Source organism: Coturnix japonica, chromosome 13, assembly GCF_054131305.1.
Source record: "Coturnix japonica strain WE chromosome 13, WE-NBRP24, whole genome shotgun sequence".
Taxonomy (NCBI): domain Eukaryota; kingdom Metazoa; phylum Chordata; class Aves; order Galliformes; family Phasianidae; genus Coturnix; species Coturnix japonica.
The window spans coordinates 14,065,003-14,087,353 of NC_140675.1; the positions used below are offsets into that span (position 1 = coordinate 14,065,003).

The following is a 22,351-nucleotide window of genomic DNA, read 5'->3' on the forward strand; positions in this document are numbered from 1 at the left end:
GGAATGTTTTGAGAGAGTAGAACAGGGATTCAGCTTTAAATGCCCCCAAAGGAGCTGTACTGCAAGCAGAGAAGCACTGCCCTTGAGACACTGCATGGCCAGGAGGGGATGAAAGGATCCGGGGAAAGGAGGTGCCCGTTTATACAGCTCAGCCCCTGGGGGCACGGAAGGGTCCAAAGAGAAGTGCTTGCTGAGACCACAGCAGCAGCACAGGTTCATTGTGGTGCAGTCTGGGCTCTGCCCACAGCTCAGGTTGGTGTGAGCTCCTTTGTGTTGGCCATCGGCTCCTTCTGGGCTTGTGCAAGCCCTGTTACTTATTTACGCCTTCATTGTGTGCCTGCCTGGCTTCTCACTAGGGAGATTTATTTTCCTCCCCTGCTTGAGCCTCCTTCTGCAGGAAGGATAAGGCTGTGCCGCTGGAACTCTGTCACACAGCTAAAGACATTTATTTCAGTTGAGAGAGTCACAAGTGCCTCGGGTGACACTTCATTTGCAGCCAGAAAGAAAGATGCAAAGTGTTTCTCACTGAAACCAGTTGCTGAGACAGACCAAGGATAGTACGAGTTGCCAGCAGAACAGACAGCACCTGCTGCCCCCCAGGGCGTGCTGTGCCACCCCCTGCTCTGTACCTGCTCCTCTCTGCTGTGTACCTGCCTCTTGCCTATGCTTCTGCCCAGGTATGGAGCAGTGTGCGAGCTCCAGCTGCTGGAAAACAGGCCCAAACCCAGAGAGTGCACTGCCGTGCACTGCTGTGAGGTGGAGGTACACAGCAGCTCAGGGGCAGCAGGCAGGGAGTGGAGCACAGCACTGCTCCCATCTGGGTGAACGCGCCCATGCTGCACCGGTGGAGTGGTGTGAGTGTGCAGGGTGCTGCTCCTTTCGTGCGTGCTGATGCACGGTGCTCAAGCAACCTTTATGGATGCAAACGCACGGTGCGCTGCCCTCTTCGTGGCTGCAAACGCAGGCTGCTCCCTCCAGGGGGGCAAATGAAGGCTGGCCGCTCTCTTCGTAGGTGCAGACTCACGGTGCGCTGCTCCATTAGTGGGTGCCCTCGGGCCGCCCCTTCCCACACGTGTGAGCGCTCTCAGCCCCGCTCCCCTCCCGCACGAGCATCGCTCTGAGCGCAGCGCGGCCGGGGAGGAGCGAGCGGGCGCGGAGCGGAGCGTGCCCGGCCCTCGCCGCCACCCCCGCGGTGCTGCCATTGGAAGCGGGGCCGGGCCCGGGAGGCGGCGGTGGCGGCGGTACAGCCCCGCGCCCTGAGCGCGGCCGCGCTGCCCCGGCATGTCGCGGAAGAAAGCGGCACGGAGTAAAGGCGGCGGCTCCGCGCCCTCCGCCGCGCTGCCCCCCCCCACCGCCGCCGCCCCGCGGAGCCCCGCACCCGCTCCGGAGCTGCCCCGCAACGGCGGAGCTACGTCCGGGCGGCCCTCACTGAGCAGCAGCGGAGAGTTCTACGACCTCGCCTTCAAGGTGCGAAGGGCTGCGGGGAAAGGGGCTGCCCGGGGTGGGGAGGGGAGGGTGAGGGCAAAGCGCGGAGTGCGCGGGGGTCCGTGGGGTCGTGCCGTGCAGTTCCGAGCCGTGCCGTGCCATTCCCCGTAGTGAGGAGCGGAGCAGCACCCCCGCGGCCGCCGGCGAAGATCCCCGGGGATGGGGCGGCCGTGGGGCACCTCCCGTCGTGCCCTCACTCCCCTACACTCCGTGCAGTGGCTGCCCGCTTCCCGCTGCCATCCCCTACCCCACACCTACGGGGCTCAGTCCCATTACCCTGCACAGGGCCGTGGGTCCGGCAGCTCCGCAGGATGCTCCGTGCAGAGCCCTCCACCGAAGGTCTTGTGCTCAACTTTTGCAAGTGGTAATAGATGGCTTTCTGCTCGGATTGGTTACCATAACCTTCTGCTCCCTCTTTACCAAGATAAAGAATTGGGTTATAAACCAGGGTGACAGTTTCCTTGCATTGCATTGGATCTGCTCTGCCTTCTGTTGAACTGTCTTCAGCTTGTGCTTTCCTGTAAGGGCTCAGCTGGCTCCGTGTCGCTGCTCTGGGTTCTGGCTTGTGAGCCACAGCCCGAACATGTTGGCAGCCCCACTGCATCCTGCCCCCGACACCAGCCCCTCACAAGCCTAATTCTGGCAGAGGCTGTTGTTCAGCACAGCACAGCCAAGCCTGTCTCATTTCCAACACAGCTCTCTGTAACCCAGAATGGAGCTCTAAGCTACAGGGAAGGTAGTTTTCACTATTGCAAAGGTCTGAGCATTGGTGCACAGTGCCAGGAGCGCAGCACCTGCGGTGTGGCCATGGCATTGTAAGGATTTGAGATGTACATTCAGTTCTTTGGGAGGCAGTGGTTGCTGGTACAGCTGCAGCAGCAGTGCAACAGCTGTGCTGATACGGAGCTGACTGCTCTTGGATGCTGCCCTGAGCTCACTTCTCAAATAAACCCAACCATACCAGGTAGCAAAGGGCTCTGCTCTGTGTCCAGGTGTTCCTCGCTGATGGATGCTGTGCTGTGTTTGGTGCCTGCCTGACCTGATGGACTCGCTCTGCTCCCTCTGCTGAGCTGCCCTGCAGACAGCAGCAGCCCCCCAATGTGGGCATGGGGCTGCTTCCTGGTGGCAGAGCTGCTGGTGGGAGCCCAGGCTCAGTGCTGGTGGGAGCAGTGGGCTCAGGGGTGGGCACACTCCAGGACCGGTGTTGGAAATCAGCTCTGCTATTTTGTACTAAAATTTTGCACACACACATGCATAAAAAAGCCTTTTTTTCTCCCCATCCCCTGGATCCACACACACATATATATATGGGTTTATCAGAGCTCGTTGTGTCTTTGTTCTGAGTAGAGCTGCATGGGGTGGTGCACCCCAGGAAAGGAGCCAAAATGAGCCCTGGAGGAGAGGAACCCGTGTCTGGGGCTGTCCCCATCCAGGTGGAGTGGCAGAGCCCATGGCACTGGTTGGTGCAGCTGGCTCTCATGTGGGTTTGCTTTGACCCAGGGCAGTGCCTGTGTTGGAATCGTTGATGTTTGGTCACAGGCTGACAATTTCTGCAGGGACAATAGCAGTCAGGCTCATGAAGGCAGCTCCATGCCCTGGGTGTGTGGAGCAGTGCCATGGAGTGGCTCAGCAGCCCTAGTGCAGCGGGGCTGGGCAGCTGCTTGTACCCAGGATGGGGCTTTTGGGTTGCAGAGGGTGTAATGGCTGCAGTGGGGCTGCTTCAGGAGAAGGTTTCCTAACCCCGCTGCCTCTTTCCTGCAGGTGATGCTGGTGGGTGACTCGGGGGTTGGCAAGACCTGCCTGCTGGTGCGCTTCAAGGACGGAGCCTTCCTGGCGGGCAGCTTCATTTCCACCGTGGGGATTGACTTCAGGGTAAGTTGGGATACACCAGGTTGGTGACTGTCCTCGGAACACCAAAATGCTGCTCCAGCCATGTGGAGCTCGGCATCCCGCATCCTGTGAGCACCCCTGGGGGCTGAGGGTGGAGGAGGCAGCTGATGGCTGCAGCAGCATCTAATTACAGCTCTGCACAACAACGGGGAGTGTGTCCTCTGCGTGCCCTGGGGAGGGTTTGTGTATGCACAACTGTTCAGCTCTGACCATCTGCCCGGTGAAAATATTTCCCTAAGCCAATGTCGCTGTTTTAAAAGCAATGATAGAAAACAATAACAAAGTGACGCAACCCAACATCTCCTCCAGGCATCTCCAAAGCAAACCTTAAGGGCACGGTGCAGGAGCTCAGTGTCATTGGTTGGGCTGTGTATCCTCAGCCCATCCTCCCTGGGCTAAGTTATGGTGGCCATAGCCCAGGCAGCATTTTCTGATGCTGTTGCTTTCAAGTACTCTGTTGGGAGCTGGTGGCTGGCTTTCCCAGCTGCTGTTTGTTGGGGGTGTTGGATTGAATGGGGGACTCGGCAATGGGCAAGCAGAACTGGTATCCTCAAAGGATGATGATTAGCCATGTCAAAATCTGGAAGCAGAAGCTGGAAGAAGAGTGGATGGATTGAGGTTTCAGGATTGTTCCCAGCCCCCTCCTGCTCCCAGCAGCAGCCTGGGACATGTAGCACGGTGTGGGACAGTGGGGACAGTCCCTGCACTGCTCATTCTGAGGGGGTGATAATGCAGAGTGGTACCCTTGGCTGTGCTGTGCCCTTCCAGCTGCCTTTCTTCATTCAAAACCTGCACAGATGCTGTCCTGGGCACAGACAGAAGCTCTGGTGCCACCGTTCCTGCAGTGCTAGCCCTGTGCTCAAGTGTGAGAGTTTCCTGCATACCAGCTCTTGATGCAGAGTGAGGCCAGAGGGGCCACAAATGTTGGTGTATCAGAGCCCATACCGTTACACCAACATAATCGCACCATATTTCGAGTGTTCTTAAAAGGAAAACATTGTATCACAGTGATTGATACCGAGGGCAGCCTTACAACCTGTCACTTATTGATCAGAGTGCTGAAACAAGTGCCACCGAGCAGCAATCAAATTAAGGTTAATTTACTCCTGCAATAGAGCTGCTGGAGGTGCATGGGTCTGAAATGGGTGGATTATGCAGCAGAAAACATCAGGAGTGTGTCCTAAACCTCATTATTACCATCTCGGTAAGACGCTCATCATTTTTCAGGGACATGGAAATAGTTCTGTGATTGAACATCTCCGCTGCCATTACGATAATCCTGTTTGCAGGCGCCGAGTAATTGTGCCCCTCTGCTGTTTGCATTACAATGCACAATTACAAAACTCCAGGCTGAGAGCACCAGAGGCTTCTGCTGCACAAGCACGTTTGGTGTTTAATTAGGATCCAGCTAATAACGGAGCTCTCACATTGCCCTTCTTTTGCCATCCCTGAATTCAAAGTCAGGCTTCTGGCTGAAGCCCCCAAACCCATATGTGCCAATGGGTGACTGAGGATTCATGATGGGCTCTGTTCTGCTCTGACCTCACCTTATGGGGCACCCAGAGCCCTCAGTTGTGTCCTTTGGGACTGCCAGGGCAAATGGCTGAAGGATAGTGCTGCCTGAGCAAATGTAATGAATAGATATCTGTATAAAATTAGTCAGGCATTACAATTCTTAATGACCCCCTGGGCTTCTCCCTCCTACTGGTTATGGAGAGTCTCTCACGTTTTATTGTTTGTTTGTCATTGTCTCCTAAACAAACACAAGGATGTTGATGTAAATACCGGCGTTTCCTTTTCCAAACAGACCGGGGAAACTGCAATGTTAGCATTAGAGAAAAAGGCATCAGAGTGGAACATTTTCAGTTCAGAAATGCCCTTCAGCTTCCTACCCTGTTGTGATCCATTCTATGGTGGGAGCATTTGGGAGTCAGATCCAGACTCCAGCCACTGCCACACACCCACATCTGCCTGTCACTGCCATTCCCTCCATCCCATCATCACTTCCCTGTTCCCCTGGAGAGGGACACAAGTGTTAAACAGACACCTCTGACAGTGTCAGTTTTGGGCTCCCAGGCCATGCTGGACAATAGGTGCCCAATTATCACCTCCCAAGAGCTGTAGCTGCCAGGGCTGTGCTGATCACTGGTCTACTTCCTCCCCCTGGGCACTGAGGTCGCATGGGACATCTGGGTCCCCAAAGCCCCCACCCAGCATCTCTGCAGCTCGTCTCACACAGAGCTGCCCCAAAACTTTGTGCTTTAGGAGTTTCAGGCAGAAAGGACCCCTGGAACAGGACCGTGATGGGAATCAGAGGGGCGAATCCCACCTTCCCCGTGGGGCTGTAACACCTGCACTTCGGGAATGTGGCAGAAGTGTGCACAGGAATGGGTGGCAACTGACATGGGGTGGTTTGACTGGGGCTGCCCGTGGAGCACGGTTGAATTCAGGGGTCTGTGCTAATTGGACCTGAAAGGAGAAAACATAAAAGGGAAAATTCAAGATGATCCTTTTCTCCCTGGGAAGAGGCGCTAATGAGGTTCTTTGCGCTGAGCCGGGGAGATGCTTTCTGTGTCAGTCAGCCTTACAGACAGGTCTGCAGGGAGCAGCTCTGCTGCTCCTTCTCCCGACTTGTTCAGTGCGATCCCTGCGGGCGCTCAGACCTCGTGTTGCAGCCCCGCTCCGGCGCTGCGTGGGCTGTACCTCGCAGGGGACATTTCCTCGAAGCCCCGACCCTGCCCTGCTCGCAGGGACCGTCCTGCTCAGCCTTGGTCTCAATGATGTTAATCTGCCCTCAGGAACAGCTCCCGCCCTCAGTAAATAAAAGCTGTCACTGGTGGCCCTGAGCAATGAGGGGCTGTGGTTACATCCTGTGCTGCTCTGGAGGTGCAATCAGTGGTGTGTGATACGATGTTTTTTTTTGCATAATATACGAGTTGCATCTCTGTTTGCTGCTCTGTTTGTATGCTGTGCCATGCAATGTCCCCATGCAGGGGCTGAGAGCTGTGCTTGACCCAGCAGTGCTGTGAGCAGCAGCGTGTGGACAGGGGGATGCCCTCAGCTCATGTCCCCAAAGGACACTGCCTGTCTCACCCAGTGCTCGGTGCCCAGCTGGGGCACAGAGGGAGCCTTGCACTGGGTGCACCCCTCCGGTGGTTCTTCCTCTGCTTCTGCATTTCTTGCTGCTGTATGGATGTTAATAGAAGCCAGCTACCGATTTTATACGTTTGTGTTTGTTGCTGCAAGGAGAGCCGGGCTCTGTTTCCCCAGAGGAGCTTTCCACCCTACTGCCAGCTTTCAGAGGGTGCTTGCTGTGCTCCTGTAGGGCTGGTGCTGTTCAGGGACCCCACGTTTATTTTATTGATGTCCGACTCTTTGGATAGCAGCCATTGTGGAGCTGCTCCCGCTCTCAGGACAGTCTCTCCAATAGCCGTTATTCCTGAGCAGCCGAGCCCTGCTTTGCTTTCAGCTGCTGCTCCTTTCCCTTGCAGAGGGATGCAGCTTTGCAGTCTGCTCCCGATCACACGAAGGCGAAGCTGTCATTTGCATGCAGTGCTCAGTTGCCAAGAGATGCTGAGAGCAGAGCCCGGCGGGCTGCACCCTCTCCCTCCCAGCTGCCGGTGTTTTATTCATGTCTCTTTGGCTCTCACATTTGGAAAATAATAATCCTCAATGTGCTCTGGTTCTGCAGCACGGCAATGAGCTGCGAACGCCTGCATGCTGCTGGTAATCCCAGTGGGCAACAGCCTCAATTCTTGCCCGGTAAAGGCAGAAAGAAATGAGATGATTGCATTCAAAGCAGAAAAGTGCTCGAGTTGCTCTTTATGTGAGACCCAGAGCCCAGGCAAGAAAATTCTCGGGCAGTTTACACGGTGATGTAAAGGTGATGCTGGTGCACAAGGGGCTTTCTTATGAGCCAGAATGGATTTGGTACCTAACCCAGCTGTGAAGTCTTGCATCCATCCCAGCCAACAGTGAAAGTGCTGGGGCAGCAGGCAGATTTTGCAGGAGTCACTGCTCATTGTTGTGTCCTGCAAGGGAGAGGTTCACAGCCCATAAAACATTGAAATAGGGCCAGAGCAAGTCTAAACATTCTGAATATTTAATGGAATAAATTTGGCTTAATTTCACTTTCATCTTTCATTTGTGATAAAATATTGAATCCAGTGGCACAGAACTGGGATTTTCTTTGAAAGCAGAGGGAAATGGGGCTGCACGGTCTGTCCCACAGCTGGCTGCTGGGGGACATCCCTCAGAGCTCCCATGGGAATGGTGGGTGATGACAGCAGTGAGGTCCTGGGTGCGGTGCTGCGGGTCCACGTGCACCCAGCATGGAGACAGCGTGGGCTGCCTCTCCTTGAGCTGCTGCTGACTCATTCGTTACTGCCGATTAATTATCTGCCCCCAGCAGGATGCGGCACGTTTTGGAGTAAATGAGCCTTTGGGGGAGCACAGCGCAGCAGGACCCTCGGTAGGTCCTGGTGTTTTTGGCCCTGCAGTCAGCAACCCAATGCTTGGGGGAGTGCAGTGGGTGCAGACACCATGGCTGCAGCATTTGGGCTCAAGCAGTCATCCCCATGTTTGGGAAGGGAATGGGTTTTGGCAATGTATGTTGGTGGCAGAGTATTGTGTCCTCGCACTCATGCTCCAGTGCTGGGAACAGGCAGTGCCCGCCAATGGTCAGCTCCCTTCAGATGAAAATAGAAAGCAAAACAACTCTTCTCCCTTCAGATAATGGAAATATTTTTAAAAAGGATCCCATCTGAGTGTATGGGAGCCGTGTTTGTGGAGGGAAGGAGCTGTGTCTGAGCCATTGTCCACTTGTCCTTGGCTGGCGGTGGGGGGGTACTAGTTACTATGGAAATGGGGAATGGGCAGACTGAGTGCTTGTTTACCTGCAGAGCTCTGCCATGAGGAAACCGAACATTGAGCACCGTGCTGGGGGCTGCTGGGGGCAAGAGGTGCAGTGAGCGGAGAAGGATGGGCTGTGGGAGCCTGTGGGTTTCCTGTGCAGGACATCTCTGCCCGCCCCATGGGGACATCCTTGTCTACCCTGTGGAGTTTTGCTTTTGGTCGGAGCTGGAGGAGAGCTGTACCATTCCTGCCTGTTAACTTCATCCCAGTGCTCGCCTTGCAGAGCACTCCATGGCTTTGTTCATCCAACAGGGGCATGGAGTATTTCTAACCCTGGCTAAGCACCAAATCATTACCTCGAAGGACTTCAGAAACCTCTCTGAAACAGCAGCAAATATTTCATATTTATGCCTGCGTGGGAGAAAATATTTCTCCCTGATTGCAAGTAATATCTGTCAAGAGCTCATGCAGCTCTGGAGGATGGTGCACATCCCAGGGCACAGAGCAGACCACAGTGTCAGCACCAACACAGCACCACTTTGGGGATGCAGCAGGTCCCACTGTGAACATCTGGTGAGGTTTTGTTTCATTTTGTTTTAGATTTAGTCAAAGCTGTTTGATGGAAGGAATCTGTGCTCAGCTGCATTTGTGCAAATGATCCCACACTGGTTCCATGCCCAGAAGCCATGGACACACAGTGAGCTGGGACCTGGTGGGCCCTGGTTGAATGCTGAGTGCACCTCCGGATGCTTTCCTGCTGGCTCTCAGGCCATGCTGTTCCTATGCCCAAGTGACACATTTGGGAAATGGAAGGTTTTGCTTTTCCAGCTTTGCTTACGCGGGTGTCTCTATGGAAACCGCTTCGCCGTCCTCCCCTCGCCAGCGGGCTCCGATGGCTGAGGGGAGGGAAGGGTTTGTGGAACGTGCACTGTTTGGGCTTTGGCTCCATGATCAATGAGGCCCCTTTGTGCTGCTGTGGGTTTTGGTGCTGGGATTTGTCACCCCATGGGGCTCTGCCCCCTGCACCCAGCCCAGCCCTGCACTGCCATCCTGACAGTGGTCCTTGAGGCCCCCTCCAGTCCTGGGCATTCAATGATTCTGTGATTTGTTCTATGATTCTATGATTGATTCATTGCTTCAATGATTCTACGTGTGATTCATTGATTCGGTGAATCTATAATTCCCAGTTTCATTCCTGCTGTGGAGACCTGTTGGCATTGGCACTGTGTCCTTTGCTCTGAACCTTCAAAAAATGCCCATTCATGAATGTTTTCCCCCCAGATCCTGGTTGAGGGGACTGCCGGGCAGAGTCATCCTCTCTTTGGGGTGCACTGACCCTGCTGGCAAGGACCTTGCTTGGCTGCTTGGGTAGTGATGCTGAGCGCTGGGTTGGAATTGCTGGGTTTTGCTTCCTGGTATTATGCTGATGTCTGTGGACCATGACACAACGTTGGAAAGGAGCTGCACCCATTAATGCAGCCAAGCTAAGCTTGGCTTGGAGCACCCACCTGTCTGCAGGGGTTGGTGTCTCCCACGAGGTCCTGAGCATTCAGTCAGCCCCATCCCTGTTCTGTGCTCACCCAGGTGGTGTCTGCCCCGTACCTTTGGCTCTCTTTGCATTTCCCCTGCAGTGCTCTGCGTGGTGTTGGAGCAGCTCGTGTGGGCTCCTCGGTGCACACAGCCCCGCTCGCTGCACGCTTGCTGCTGTAGCGGAAATGCTGATGGCTCATTGCTACTCACAGTGCCTCTTTTTAGAGCTGAGCGTGGGTTTTGGCAGCAGTGCTGGGCAGCCCACGCGGCCTCAAGCAGTGCCAGCCTTGGGAAGGGCTGGCAGGGACATGGGTGCTGTTCTGTGCAGGACTTTCTTGAACCCATTGACATGCCACATGTATTAACGTGGTTGAATTAATGTGAGAGGTACTTGACAGTGCCCAAAATGACTTTGTTCCTGAGCAAGTGTTGCTGCATGGCATGTGTGTTTTTCTCCAACTGAATACCGACACAGTTGAGGTCACATTTGTGCTAAAAGCACAGCTTGCTTAGGGGAACTGAGCAAAACCTGCTGAGGTGATTGCAGTTGCCTTCGGGTTCAGTTTTATTTGCAAGAGGGTTTGCAGATGCGTGCTCCATGGAGCAGAGCACAGTGGAGCACTGTCCTGGTGCTGGGGCAGCACTATGGGATTTGGGCAGATGGTGCTTTTGGGGAAAGAAAGGTTCATGGATGGAGATGACTGTGGCAGTGCATTGCAGCAGTGTGCCTGCCGTGCACAGCTCCTCGCAGTCCCCTGGGCACTGCAGTGTGGTCGCATGCCTGCACTGAGCCTGCAGCAGGACTGTGTTTGCAGTGACTCGTGGCTTCTTGCTGGACATTTTCATCTGACTTTTGCTGGGTGGTGTCTGTGCTGTGACAGGAGTTGAAGGTTGGTTGGGGTTTCACTGCCTGCAGATTGAACATTTTCCCTGTGGCAGCCACTAGTCTCCTTTGCTTGCAGGGTGTTGGCAACACAGGCAAATCCAGCAGAGGGGAAACAGGTGCTGGCAGAAGGAGGAGACCAAAGCTGTGGGTGCCAGGAGGTGCCCATCAGCTCCATTCCCAGTGCAGACGCTGCAGCATAATCTGTGCCTGGCAGACAGCAGCATCACTATAATTGCTGCTGAGGTGCTGTGAGATGCCAAAGATAGGTCTGGGAAGGGCTGTGGGGTGCCTGTTCTGAGCCTGCACCCAGACCAGAGCAGCCTGCTTTCCATCACAGCAATGTATGTCAGCTGTGTTTTTTCCTTCTTCCCCATCTGAAATGTGCCAGCGCTCAGCAGTGCTGCCCAACACCCCTGGTGTGCCATGAGTCCCATGTGGATGTGGGACAAGGGCTGGGCCGTGGGTTCCGCTCCTATTGCTCCCCAGCTTCTTCCTTGGAGTCTCTCTGGGGTCACTTCTCAGCTGGCAGCTCCAAACTGATGTAAGAACCTTGCAGAGAGTCCACTCTGGTAGCAACAGGAATGCAAGAGCTGGGAGTATTGCTGGAAAGCAGGAAAGCTGATCATGCGTCCAGTTCTGGCTTACAGCAGGGATGGGTTCCAGGCACCAGGACGTTGTACACACAGGCCATTGCCAATGTCTCGGTGGAGTTGTACAAAATGGATTGCAGTCATTTAGTTGCTCTCTTTTCCCTAAATCCTTCCTTTGAAAGGCTCAGTTGGATGCAGGTTTCCTGCTTAGAAGGAGCTTTGCTTCCCAGAGCTGCCCAGCGGTGCGGCTGTGGGTGAAGGATGTTTGTGCTGGGATGCGATAAAAAGCTCCAGATCCATTTGTCAGATCTATGGGATTACTGTTTTCTTTTTTGTGGGGGGGTTGTTTTTTATGTATTTATTTAGGGCTGAGAAGTGCTATTAATGCTGTTTGCAGTGCTGTCTGCAGAAGATGCTCCGTTACTGCCAGATGCTGCCAGGATTCTCTCCTGATTTCCTTTAATTGGGTTGCAAAGTGACCTCTGAAACTTCAAGCAGGTTTCTATCTTTTTGGGTGCCAGATAGAAAGAAGCCTGGCTGCACCTCCAGCTGCAACCACAGACACTGCTGATTCCATGCTGCGGTGGCTGGAGCCAGGGAGCCTTTCTTGGGCACATCTCCATTGAGCTGAGGCACATCCCCTGCATTGGAGGAAGGCACAGTCTTGCAGCAGTGACCACACAAGGTCAGAGAGCAGCCTCAAGGCTGCAGGGCTCAGGTGAGATTCCCAGGGCCCTGATACAAGGATTGGGGAAACAATCAGGGCTGTGGGTGCTCATCCAGGGGCTGCTCCCCACCCCGTGGCTGGCACAGGGAGATGCTGAACAAAGCAGATTGTTTCATTTCTGATGCTTCTCTGGCACAAAAACTGATGCAAGGTTTTGTTTTCCTTCAGGAGCAGAGCAAACAATTCCCCGTGCAGCATTAATTGATGACCCATTTTTCATCCTCGTAGCATTGACAGGTGCTGTGTACATTGTACACGAGAATTGATGCCACAATAAATGTGCTGTGGAGGTTCCTGTTCTGCTTTGCAGCGTGCTATGTCGCTGGTGAGGAAAATGAAGATAAATACACGGAGCACTGCGTTACTTATTCCTGGTGTTGGCACAGATCAGAGAGAGCCATCCCTGCCCCTTTGTTTCCAAGGCTCCTGGTTGGGAAATCAGCATGGATATTTTAATAGTCTCTCTTCTGTGAGATGCAGGTGGTGAGCCCCGTCCACCCACGTCTCCCTGGGGCCATTCCCCAGAGCATCCCACGCTTCCAGATCCCACTGTGCTCATCCCATGGGCACTGCTGGGCTGGAATAGGGGGGTGGCTTTAGGGGAGGATGTTGAAGAGCAGAGCAGGGCTTTACTGTAAAACCTGTGATCCTCAACAGATCCTCTTACCCCTAATCTGCCCCTGAGACATGTCTCTCTGCTTCTTACCAGAAAAACCTTTTATGTGCAGGCTGATGTGAATAGAAGCTGATAAGCCCCTAATTCTTTGGTGTATCTGCTCTAAAAAGAGGATTGACTCTTATCTGCTGTGGGGCTGGCAGCCAGGGAGATGCTAATTGCACTTTAATGCAGCGTGCATGGCCCTGGAGGAGAGGGGAAGGTGGGCTCCTTCCCTGTGCTGTGCCCATCTGCTGCTCCACGACCTGGAGACACCAACCTGGCATCGCTCTGAGGACTCATGTGAAGCTGCAGTAAGGGCTCAGCAGTGCTTGTGCTGCTCCGGTGTCTGTTTGCAGTTGTTGGAACTTCAGTATTTGTTTAGCTCTCCTGATAGATGTTGATTTCAGATCCATGAGCAGTGTTTGCCTGCTGTTGTGTGTTTCCCCCATCAGACACCACAGGAGGTTTACAGCCAGCTGACTTGTGTGGCTGACTCTGAGCGGGGCCGCGGGATGCTTTGGGTCTGAGAGATGCTCAGGGCCATGGTGACAGCAGTTCTGGTTTGGGATGCATTCTTACCTGGGACCTTTCCTCCCTTAGAGCATCCCATGTGCCTTAGCTCAGTGCTGTGTTATCAGTGTGAGCTGCATGCCAGAATATGGCATAGCTGCCGTCCTGGGCTGCAAGTGAGCAGGGATTGGACTTTTTCCTTATCCACCCAGTGAGCCTTCTTGAATTTTGTGGTGCTGTTCTTAGATCCCCTGAGCTACCACAGTCTGAGCTGTTGTGTCTGGAGGTGCTGAGCTTGCTGGCAGCACGTGTTTGTTGCCTGGGGAAGCTCCAGGGTTTTAATGAGCAAATTGCGGTGTCCTGCTGCTCCGGGCAGCTTTCCATATTGATCCTTCATCCACTCCCATTGCCGCTCTCGCAGGCACTGTGTGTGTGTGTGTCTGGCTGTAGGTGCAGCCCAACTCAGCTGTGTGGTATCTGTGATGGGGCAGGAATCTTGGGGCTGCCTTCAGAGCACACCGATGGCATTTGGTGGCATTCTGTTCCAGCCTCAATGCAGGAGTTGGTGGTGTCCACCCTGTGGCTGAACTGGCAGCAGACTGAACTCAGCACCTGCTCCTGCCATGGGGTTCTCAGGGAGTGACTGTGTCTCCATCCCTGAGTCTCCCTCTGCCATTGGTGCCCCTGTGTCATCTATGTGCATGGAGGTGCTGCTGGGTTTCCCTGAGCCCTCGGGTGTGCTGGGGGAACCAGAGGGGGTTCTCCTCCCTATGCTGGAGGGTTGCAGTGAGCAGTTTTTGATTTGTCAAGTTTAATTGTGAAGCGAGTTAATCCTTGTATCCAACTGAATGCTTAAAGCTTTAATTAATTAGTGAGCTAACGCGCAGAAAAGCTGCAAGGAGGCAGAGAACACTGGGTTGGGTTGTCCATGAGATAACTGACCACATGCTGGTGCTCCAGCCTTGGTGGGCAATGCAAGTGGCTCCCAGTGGGACATCCCTCAGTGAGCAGTGCCCCAGCAGCACAGTGTCGTGTGGGGAGCAGTGGGGTGTGGGGAGCAGCCTGTGGGTCTTCTTTTCCTCTGCTTCCCAATGGCAGTGCTATGTGGGGCCATGCCGTGGCTACAGCGCTGGGTGGGTGATGCTGCCTATCACTGAGATCTGTCTGCTCAGTAATTGCATTGCCCCTCCATCAGCAAGGTTCCAGATTTATTTATCTGATGTTCTGAGGACAATTTAACTTAAAGACACCTTGTTCCTGCAGCAGCGACTATCTGAGTGTTCCACACTGTAAGCTCTGCTAGAAAATGCTTTGACAGCATTGTCAAAGCCTGTATGAAAAGCTGCATAAGAACTGCTTTCCTGAACATGCAGAAAGCAACAGCAGAGATCAGTTGCACAGACAGCTTTGCTGGAAGCATTACTTCTCTTACAGTGTGCTGTGTGAGCCTGTGCTCGAGTGCAGTGCTCCCTCACTTGTCCTGAGTTCGTCCTGCAGTGGATGAGCAAAAGTATCAGCTTCGTGCTGCAGCCTTGCAGACTCATGCATTTTCCCCAGCCTGCCCCAGCAGCACCTCAATGCTCAGCTCCCTGCTGCTCTTCCAGATGGTAATTAAGCCGAAGAATCCTCCCTTAACCCAAAATGTAGGGCAGTAGTAATTAGTGTGAATCCTGCTGCTGCTCGCTTGCCTTTAATTAAGCTCCTCCAGAGGACAGGTACTAAACGAGGTGTCAGCACTCACCGGGTGGTTTGTGGGGTGAGGTTTGCAGCACAGCCACTGCCTGTTGTGCTCCAAACACACAGTTGTGCTCCAGGCATCGCTCGTGGAGCAGAGGATCGAGGAGGTGCCACATGCACCTTGGGCTGCTGCCCCCCACTGCTCGGTGCCAGGGCACAGCTATAATCTGCAGCCTGGCTGGGATATGGGTATCAGCCTGAGCTGTGCTGCAGGGCAGGGAGGGCACCACAGGTCCCCAAGCAGTCCTGCTGTAGGCAGCTACAAGCTGTCGCCTGCAGGAAATCACCTGTGGCTGCTGGCAAATGTTTTCCTTTCGTCGAGCAATGAGGTTTGTGCTATGAAATATTTAGTGAGAGCTGGCTGGTTACAACAAAGAAACGAACAGACATCCTGGAAAAATAACGTGTAATTATTGCAAAGTATTTTACAACCTACCAAGGCAAACTGCAAATGTGCTGTTGCTTTGTTAGGAAGGCAGCGGCTCCAGGCTGGGCTGGGTGTTCTCAGCAGTGCTGCTTGAAGCTGTGATGCAGCAGACCAGACCCATCAGCAGCTCCAGCTGTGCACCTGCACCTTTCCCTTTCCCCTGTGTGGCTGCAGCCAAGCTGCCCACTCCTTCCCCTCCTAGGCTGTGAGTCACTCCTCTCCCTCGTCTCCATCACTGCCTTTGAAGGTATTTATAAACCATGTTCATCTCCCTGCACCCGCTTCAGCAGACAGTGTAAATTTAGCATGCTTTTTCGCTCCACACCATCCTCCTCATCCTTGTGGCCATGCTCTAATGGAAAGCAATGGGATTGGCATCACAGCAGGTGCCACTACCCCATCCCACCTGGCCCCTTCATGCACCATTTCTTGGGTGTTTTTTTTTTAAGCATACCCCAGTGATCACTGTGCTGATTTCTGTGGATCTCTGCTCTTTGCTCTGGGACTTCTTTATGTTTAGGATCAGGTTTGGTTAACGCACTGGGGATGGTGAGTGCCTTGCTGTGCCCATGCTACAGCTCTGCTGGCTTCAGTGGGGCTCTGAAAATCAGCTGGCAGTGCTCTGCTGCTGCAGAACTGGAGCTGTCTGGAAATGCATTGGCATCAAATAGGAAAACTGTGGTTGGTGATGCCAGGGATATCTGTGTGCCCTGTGCCTGCCTGGTCAGGCGCTGCTGCTGCAACACATCACATGATGACAACTCATGGCTCACCTTGGAGTCGGTCCACAACGCAATTGCTGTGAGGGCCAATTAATTTGCTGAGCATTGTGGTGGTGCTGTGGGAGCTGCTGGATCGTTATTTGCAGTTGTTTATGCAGGAAGAGGGCACCCAGCAACACTGCCTGGCTCTGGCTGTGGCACAGTGGGCATCACCTCAACACAGACAGATGTGGGGACCCAGCCCAGTGCTTGCTGGGAGAGCAACAAATAAAAGCAGCAGGAAAAGGAGATCTGTGTAAGTTGCTAACTGAATATGGAGTTGTTAGCTGTGCCTTTTGGAGGCTGCTAAGATGGGATGCTGACACTCATTAATTTATTGCCAGAGGTGGTCCAACCCGAGCTGCACACCATATTAAATCAGCATTGTAGACACAAAGATTTAAGTATCCAAATAGATGTAACTTGTAGCAGACGCAGGAAATGATCTTCTTGCTGTGCAAATTGCAAATTGCTCCAACAGGCACCGTGGCTGCGTTGTGCAAGTTTAAAAGATGGGGAGAGAAAATCAGCAACGCATTGGCAGAGTTGGTATAAGGCAACAGCTCCCAGCCTCAGCACTGCTTCTTTTTGCTCTTGTCTTGCAGAACAAGGTGCTGACGGTGGATGGAGTGAAGGTGAAGCTGCAGGTGAGTCCCTGGAGCTGTGCTTACAGTGTTCAGGGTGTGGTAAAACCCCTCGGAGCCACAGGGCTGGGCACAGTCCCAAGAGTCCAATCTCCTCTCATGTTTGGAAGCTGCCATTGTGCGTGTCCCCACTTTTCCAGCTGTGTTGGCATGCAGATGTGCACATGTACACATGTGCAGCCCAGCTGTGCCAGTAGTGCCCATCTTGCCCTGATAGCAGCTCAGTGCTCTGGAAACACTACTGTGCTAAAACTGGATCAATTCAATGCAAGGTCCCTGCGCATCCTTCCACTGGTAGATTTCCAATGGAGCTCTTTGTCACACATCACATCCCTGCAGCCAGATGTGCTGATGAACAGGGAGGTGCTGCTTGCATATTTATTGCACTTATCACCTCTTCTCTTACCATCCTCAGAAAGCTCCTCTGCAGCTGCAAACTGCTCGTGTGCAAACAGATCAGCCCCTGGGTTGTTGTTAGAAGCAAAATGCTGAAAAAACTTTGTGGGGTTGTAGGGTGCGATGGTCGTGTGCTGTTTCCATCCTGTGAGTGGTAGCGTGATGCTCTCACCCCTCTCTTCTGCCTTGTAGATCTGGGACACAGCTGGCCAGGAGCGCTTCCGCAGTGTCACACACGCATATTATCGTGATGCCCACGGTGAGCACAACCCCAGCAGGGCTGGGGGGCTCGGGGAGCACAATGTGGTGCCAGCACTAACACCCACCACTCTCTCCACAGCCCTGCTCCTGCTGTATGATGTCACCAACAAGGCATCCTTTGACAACATCCAGGTATGTGCGGCACCTCCTGGACTGCTCCTGATGGCTTCAGGCAGCTCTGCAGGTTTCTGGGTTGCTGTAGTTGCTCCCTAAGCCCTGAACCCACAGCTGGTGCTCAGAGCAAACCCATGGGTCACTGACTGCAGGTAGCATGGAGATTTGGCAGCCTTCATGATGCTCTGTGCTGGAGATGAATGGGGAGCCTGGGGAAAAAGAAAGCTGAAAGGAGCTGTGGCTGGTGCTGCCCTGGAGCAGAGGTGGCACTGTGGGTGGTGTGTGCCAGCAGTGCAAGCTGTGGTCATTCCCAAAAGGCTAGAGTTGGTGCCATGTGCCCAGCTGGCAGCTGCTGAGAGGCTGCTGATGTGGAGGACACACAGAGAACATTTTCCCTTTCCTGGCAACAAGAAGGGCCAATGGATTCAGTTCAGTGGCAGATTTATGCCATATGTAATTATAGCACCAGCTGGAGAGCTTGCTCCTGGTGAACAGGGGCAGCCAGATGCCAGCAGTGAGGTGCTCCCTTGTCCCCACTCTGCTGCGATTCATCCCCATGTTGCCCCATTGCCTTGGCAGCAAACCTGGGCAGAGGAGAGGACCACATCCCACTGTCCTTCATTCCCTGCAGCCCCACAGGTTCCCCACACATGGCACCCAATGCCCAGGGCTGGGCAGCCCCAGCTGACTCCTCCTATTCCTGGAGCCCACCTCACTGCAGCCCATCTGTGGTTGTCTCCCTCCAGGCATGGCTGACAGAGATTCATGAATACGCACAGCAGGACGTGGTCCTTATGTTACTGGGAAACAAGGTGAGCTGGTCCCACAGAGCTGGTCCTGTCAGGATGCTATGGATGTGGGCAGGGGTGGGTGCAGTGCATCCATGTAGCTGCAGGTTTCGAGCCAGCAGAGGCACAGAAAGTGGCCACCTGTCCCAGGGAGGGATGCTCTCATCACCAAAGATGTGCTCCTGCCCATCTCCCTCCTGGTGCACAGGACCTGGCTCCTGCTCTGTGTGCTGCTGGGCTGCAGAGTCTCCCAGGAATGCTGCATTGAATTGAGGTGCTGGAGATGGAAGCAGTGTACTGTGCTCACCCCGCTGATCTGAGCCCCAGATCCCCTTTACTGCCTATGTTGATGGGATGGGACAGAATCACAGAATCACAGAATCACAGAATTACCCGGGTTGGAAGGGACCTCAAGGATCATGTAGTTCCAAAATGAGACCTTTCCTGGGGCATGGAGCTTATCTAATGCTGATCCTCCCTTTGTTCTTTTGCTATTGGCAGGTGGATTCAGCCCAGGACAGAGTGGTGAAAAGGGAAGATGGAGAAAAATTGGCTAAGGTATGGGAGGTTCTTTTTGCTACGTGGGGGTATTTCTTATGCTTAGACTGGACAGACAGCACAGCAGCCATGGGGACAACTGCAGAGCGGGATTTATCCTTTATATCGCTCTCTTCTCCACCATCTGCTCATCCTTTAACCCTCCGCTGCCCTCCTTGGTTCTATGCCTTCACATTTCTTCTGAAGCTCTGTACAAATGCTGTCTTGTCCTGCAGGAGTACGGGGTGCCCTTCATGGAGACCAGCGCCAAAAGCGGCCTCAATGTGGAGTTAGCATTCACAGCTATTGCAAAGTAAGGGGGATAAGGGGGTCCCGGCTGTGGGGAGGGTGGTCACTGTGAAGGGGCTGATGTCACACAGCTGGTAGCAGGCTGCGTGGGCAGAGAAGTAATGTGCTTTCCCCTTCCTGCAGAGAACTGAAGCACAGGTCCATGAAGCTGCCCAACGAACCCAAATTCAAGCTCCATGATTATGTGAAGAAGGAAGTGAGAGGCTCGGGCTGCTGCAGGTTCTGATGTGCTCGGTGCATTTGTACAGAGACTCATGCCACGTGTTTGTGCGCCGCGCTCTCTCCTCTTGGACAGTGTGTGCATGTCTGTCTTGTGTCTGTATCTGCGTAAAAGGTGAGCTGAGATGTGGGGGGTGAAAGCAGAAGCTCCTCAGGCTGGCAGACAGGCTGGCCGTGCTACACCACAGCTGCTCCCCGAGCCCTGCAGCACCCACAGCCCCACAGTGCCCCATTCCCCACAGAGAAGCAGCACCTCTCCCAGCTGCTCCACTCCTGCCTTGCTCACAGCCACTTCCCGGTGCAGCTGCGGCTCCTTCCGGAGCGATGGGTTCCTGCACTGGTTCAGCAGTGACAGTGCTTAGCCCAGAGCATCTTTGGGTGTGTTAGTGTTTAGAGTGATGATGTGGGGGAGTGTCTGCTCCCCACCAAACATCTGGGCAGGAGAAAGTCCGAGTTCCCTTTTCCCACACCCTTGGAATTCAGCTGTTCAGATCCTGGGGCACACAGGAAGGCTTTGTTTTCAAGGCAACCGTTTTTGTAGCTGCTTACTTCTGTCTGTCAGTCCTCCCCGTGTTGTAATATACCTCCTCGATGAAGAGTTCTCCTCCCTGCAGAAGACAAGAGCTTAGATGTCTGTTTGTTTGAGTGAGCTCCTGCAAACACATCTGTTGTACAGAGATCTCCCGACTGTTTATCTATTTGGTAAAGGCTTTGGTTCTCTTACTACAGCCACTTCTAGTACTTTAATGGGAAGAAAGCTAATGTTCTGCAGCTTATTCTAAATACCTTTATGTAAGTGTGATAACATTTCTAGACCACAGCAATGCTTTGCTATCTCTGAAGTTCTCTTGGGACAGCTCTTTCTTCTAACAGAAGAAAGACGAGGAGAGCGCTGTAGGCATTGATTGTACAGGTCTAAGACTCTCCTGCCAGCTCTCTTCAATGGACTCCTCACCCCTTTTGTCTGGTGCCAAGCATTTGGCTTATGCTTTTTTTTCCAAGTTGCACTTCAAAGTACAAATCTGGATGCTGTGTTTGGCCTTTGGCAGTTTTCTTATTCAGCAATTCCATGCACACTGATACCAGGTGCCCACTGCATTCAACATCCCTGCACTGCTCTAAATGGACCACTGAAGTTCACTCCCCAAACACCAGCTTTCTCAGCAGTGAGTTGGGGTGCAGCTGCCCCTCGTTGTTCCAGCTTGAGCTGCAGCAGCATTCCCAAAGGGCACAAAGACCCTCAGCACAGGAGCCAGGCAGGCAGTGACAGAGGAAACCCCTCGGAGCTGCAGTAAAATAAGCAACGTGCAGAACAACTGCTGAAAAAACGGGTCCAGCACAGTAATAACACAGAGCCTAAAATAAACCTTTTCATAAATAGCTTTTTAGGGAGAAATGTCTTTAAGTTGTCTTATTTTTGTTTAAAAAAACCCATTCCTGAGGGATGTTTGCAGCACTCAGCCTGCTGCCATTGCACATCCCTGGGCAGCTCCTGCTCCCTGCTGGCAGCCCGTAGGCAGGACCTGTTTCTCATCAGCCCTGCCACTCACTCATTAACAATCACCCTCTCCAGCCTCCAAGCGTCACTGTAGCTGCCCTGCACGATGATCAGGCACTACAAAGTCACTGGAAACCTACTGAACTGTTTTGTGCTGCTCTGGTGTGCTCCTATGCTGCTTCCCAATCAGTACCTTTCACATGATGCTGCTTAACAGCTACCTCCGTTCTCACTCCGGGCTGTAGCACACGCTTGCTAGCTGAGGTTAAAGAGTGGGACTAATTACAGCCCCCAGCCTTGCCATGGAGGCACAGGAGACAGGCAGCTCCCACACTCAGCTCTGTTCCCAAGCCTGCCTTTGGTATTGGATTGTCTCACAATAACCATAGTGTAACAGCACCCCCTGTCCCCATGCTGCTAATCCCCTGCAGACACTCCCCTCTTTGGGCAGGAATGCCTTGTATCTTGATGAAAAAGCTGCCAGTTACTGGCTCTGGTTCTTTAGTGGGTGACCAAAAGCAAACTAAGTAATATAAATAGAGAAGATGCAAATGCTACTCTCTGAATATACCTATGGGGAACCTAAGCAATGCAGCACAAGCATCACAACTGCATTTGTGGCCTCTCTTAACATACCCACACTGCGCTGAGGTCCAGCTCCATCCTATCACACACAATCTATGTTCTGCTTGTCCCCATTGCCTGCACACAACGTTGCTGAAGCCCCCCCTCAGCTCCAGCCATTGCTCACATGGGTCTCGACTGCCACCCAGCGATGCAGCAGCGCTCAGTGCTCAGGCACAGGCCAGAGAACACAGCATTACTTGCACTTCTCATTCGTGCTGCTTCGTTTATAGCTTTAATTTCATCCCCGTTAATAAATTTTTGTACTAATCTCTGGCTATGTTGGCTATTGTCGATCATAACCCAGAGCCGAAGGTCCAAACCTGTCTGTGGTTTCTCATGTGACGCATAGAATGCACCAAAACAGAAGTTTAAGTCTTATGAAAGCTTTATTCGATCTCTAAGTGATACCATCAGCACGGTACGGGGCTCCCACTGCTCCTTATAGGGCTCCCACTGCTCCTTACGGGGCTCCCATTTCTCCTTATGGGGCTCCCATTTCTCCTTACGGGGCTCCCATTTCTCCTTACGGGGCTCCCATTTCTCCTTATGGGGCTCCCACTGCTCCTCACGCCGCTGCGATCCGGCTCCCGTCGGGCCCTAAGGAAACAAGGCCTCACAGTGAGATCAGGCCGCACCGCCCGGCCCAGCAGCACCGCGGGGCCTCGAGCCTCAGCCGTAGTGTGTCAGCAATGGCCGCGGCCACTCAGACGAGGTGTCAGAAAAGTAAAGTATAAATCATCCCCGGCTCGTCCCACCTCACAGCGCCCACTCCCCAAGCTAACAACCAGCACCACTCACCTCCAGCCTGGAAAGGGCGAAACGTGCGCTCGCTGTGGAATTTATACACACCCCACCGCCGCTATTGGTCAGGCTGCCCGTGGATCCAGCCAATCCCGAGCAGCT

General features: G+C 53.6%; 1 protein-coding gene across 1 annotated transcript; it reads left to right on the forward strand.

The window, feature by feature from the left end:
- The first annotated feature begins 1,046 nt into the window (after positions 1-1,046).
- RAB26 (RAB26, member RAS oncogene family) lies at positions 1,047-21,715 on the forward strand. The gene is made up of 9 exons (XM_015876923.3): positions 1,047-1,467; positions 3,247-3,357; positions 16,661-16,702; positions 17,288-17,354; positions 17,436-17,488; positions 18,217-18,282; positions 18,760-18,816; positions 19,032-19,108; positions 19,228-21,715. The coding sequence occupies exons 1-9, from the start codon at positions 1,282-1,284 to the stop codon at positions 19,328-19,330; spliced, it is 762 nt and encodes a 253-aa protein (XP_015732409.1). The 5' UTR covers positions 1,047-1,281; the 3' UTR covers positions 19,331-21,715.
- The last annotated feature ends 636 nt before the right edge of the window (positions 21,716-22,351 follow it).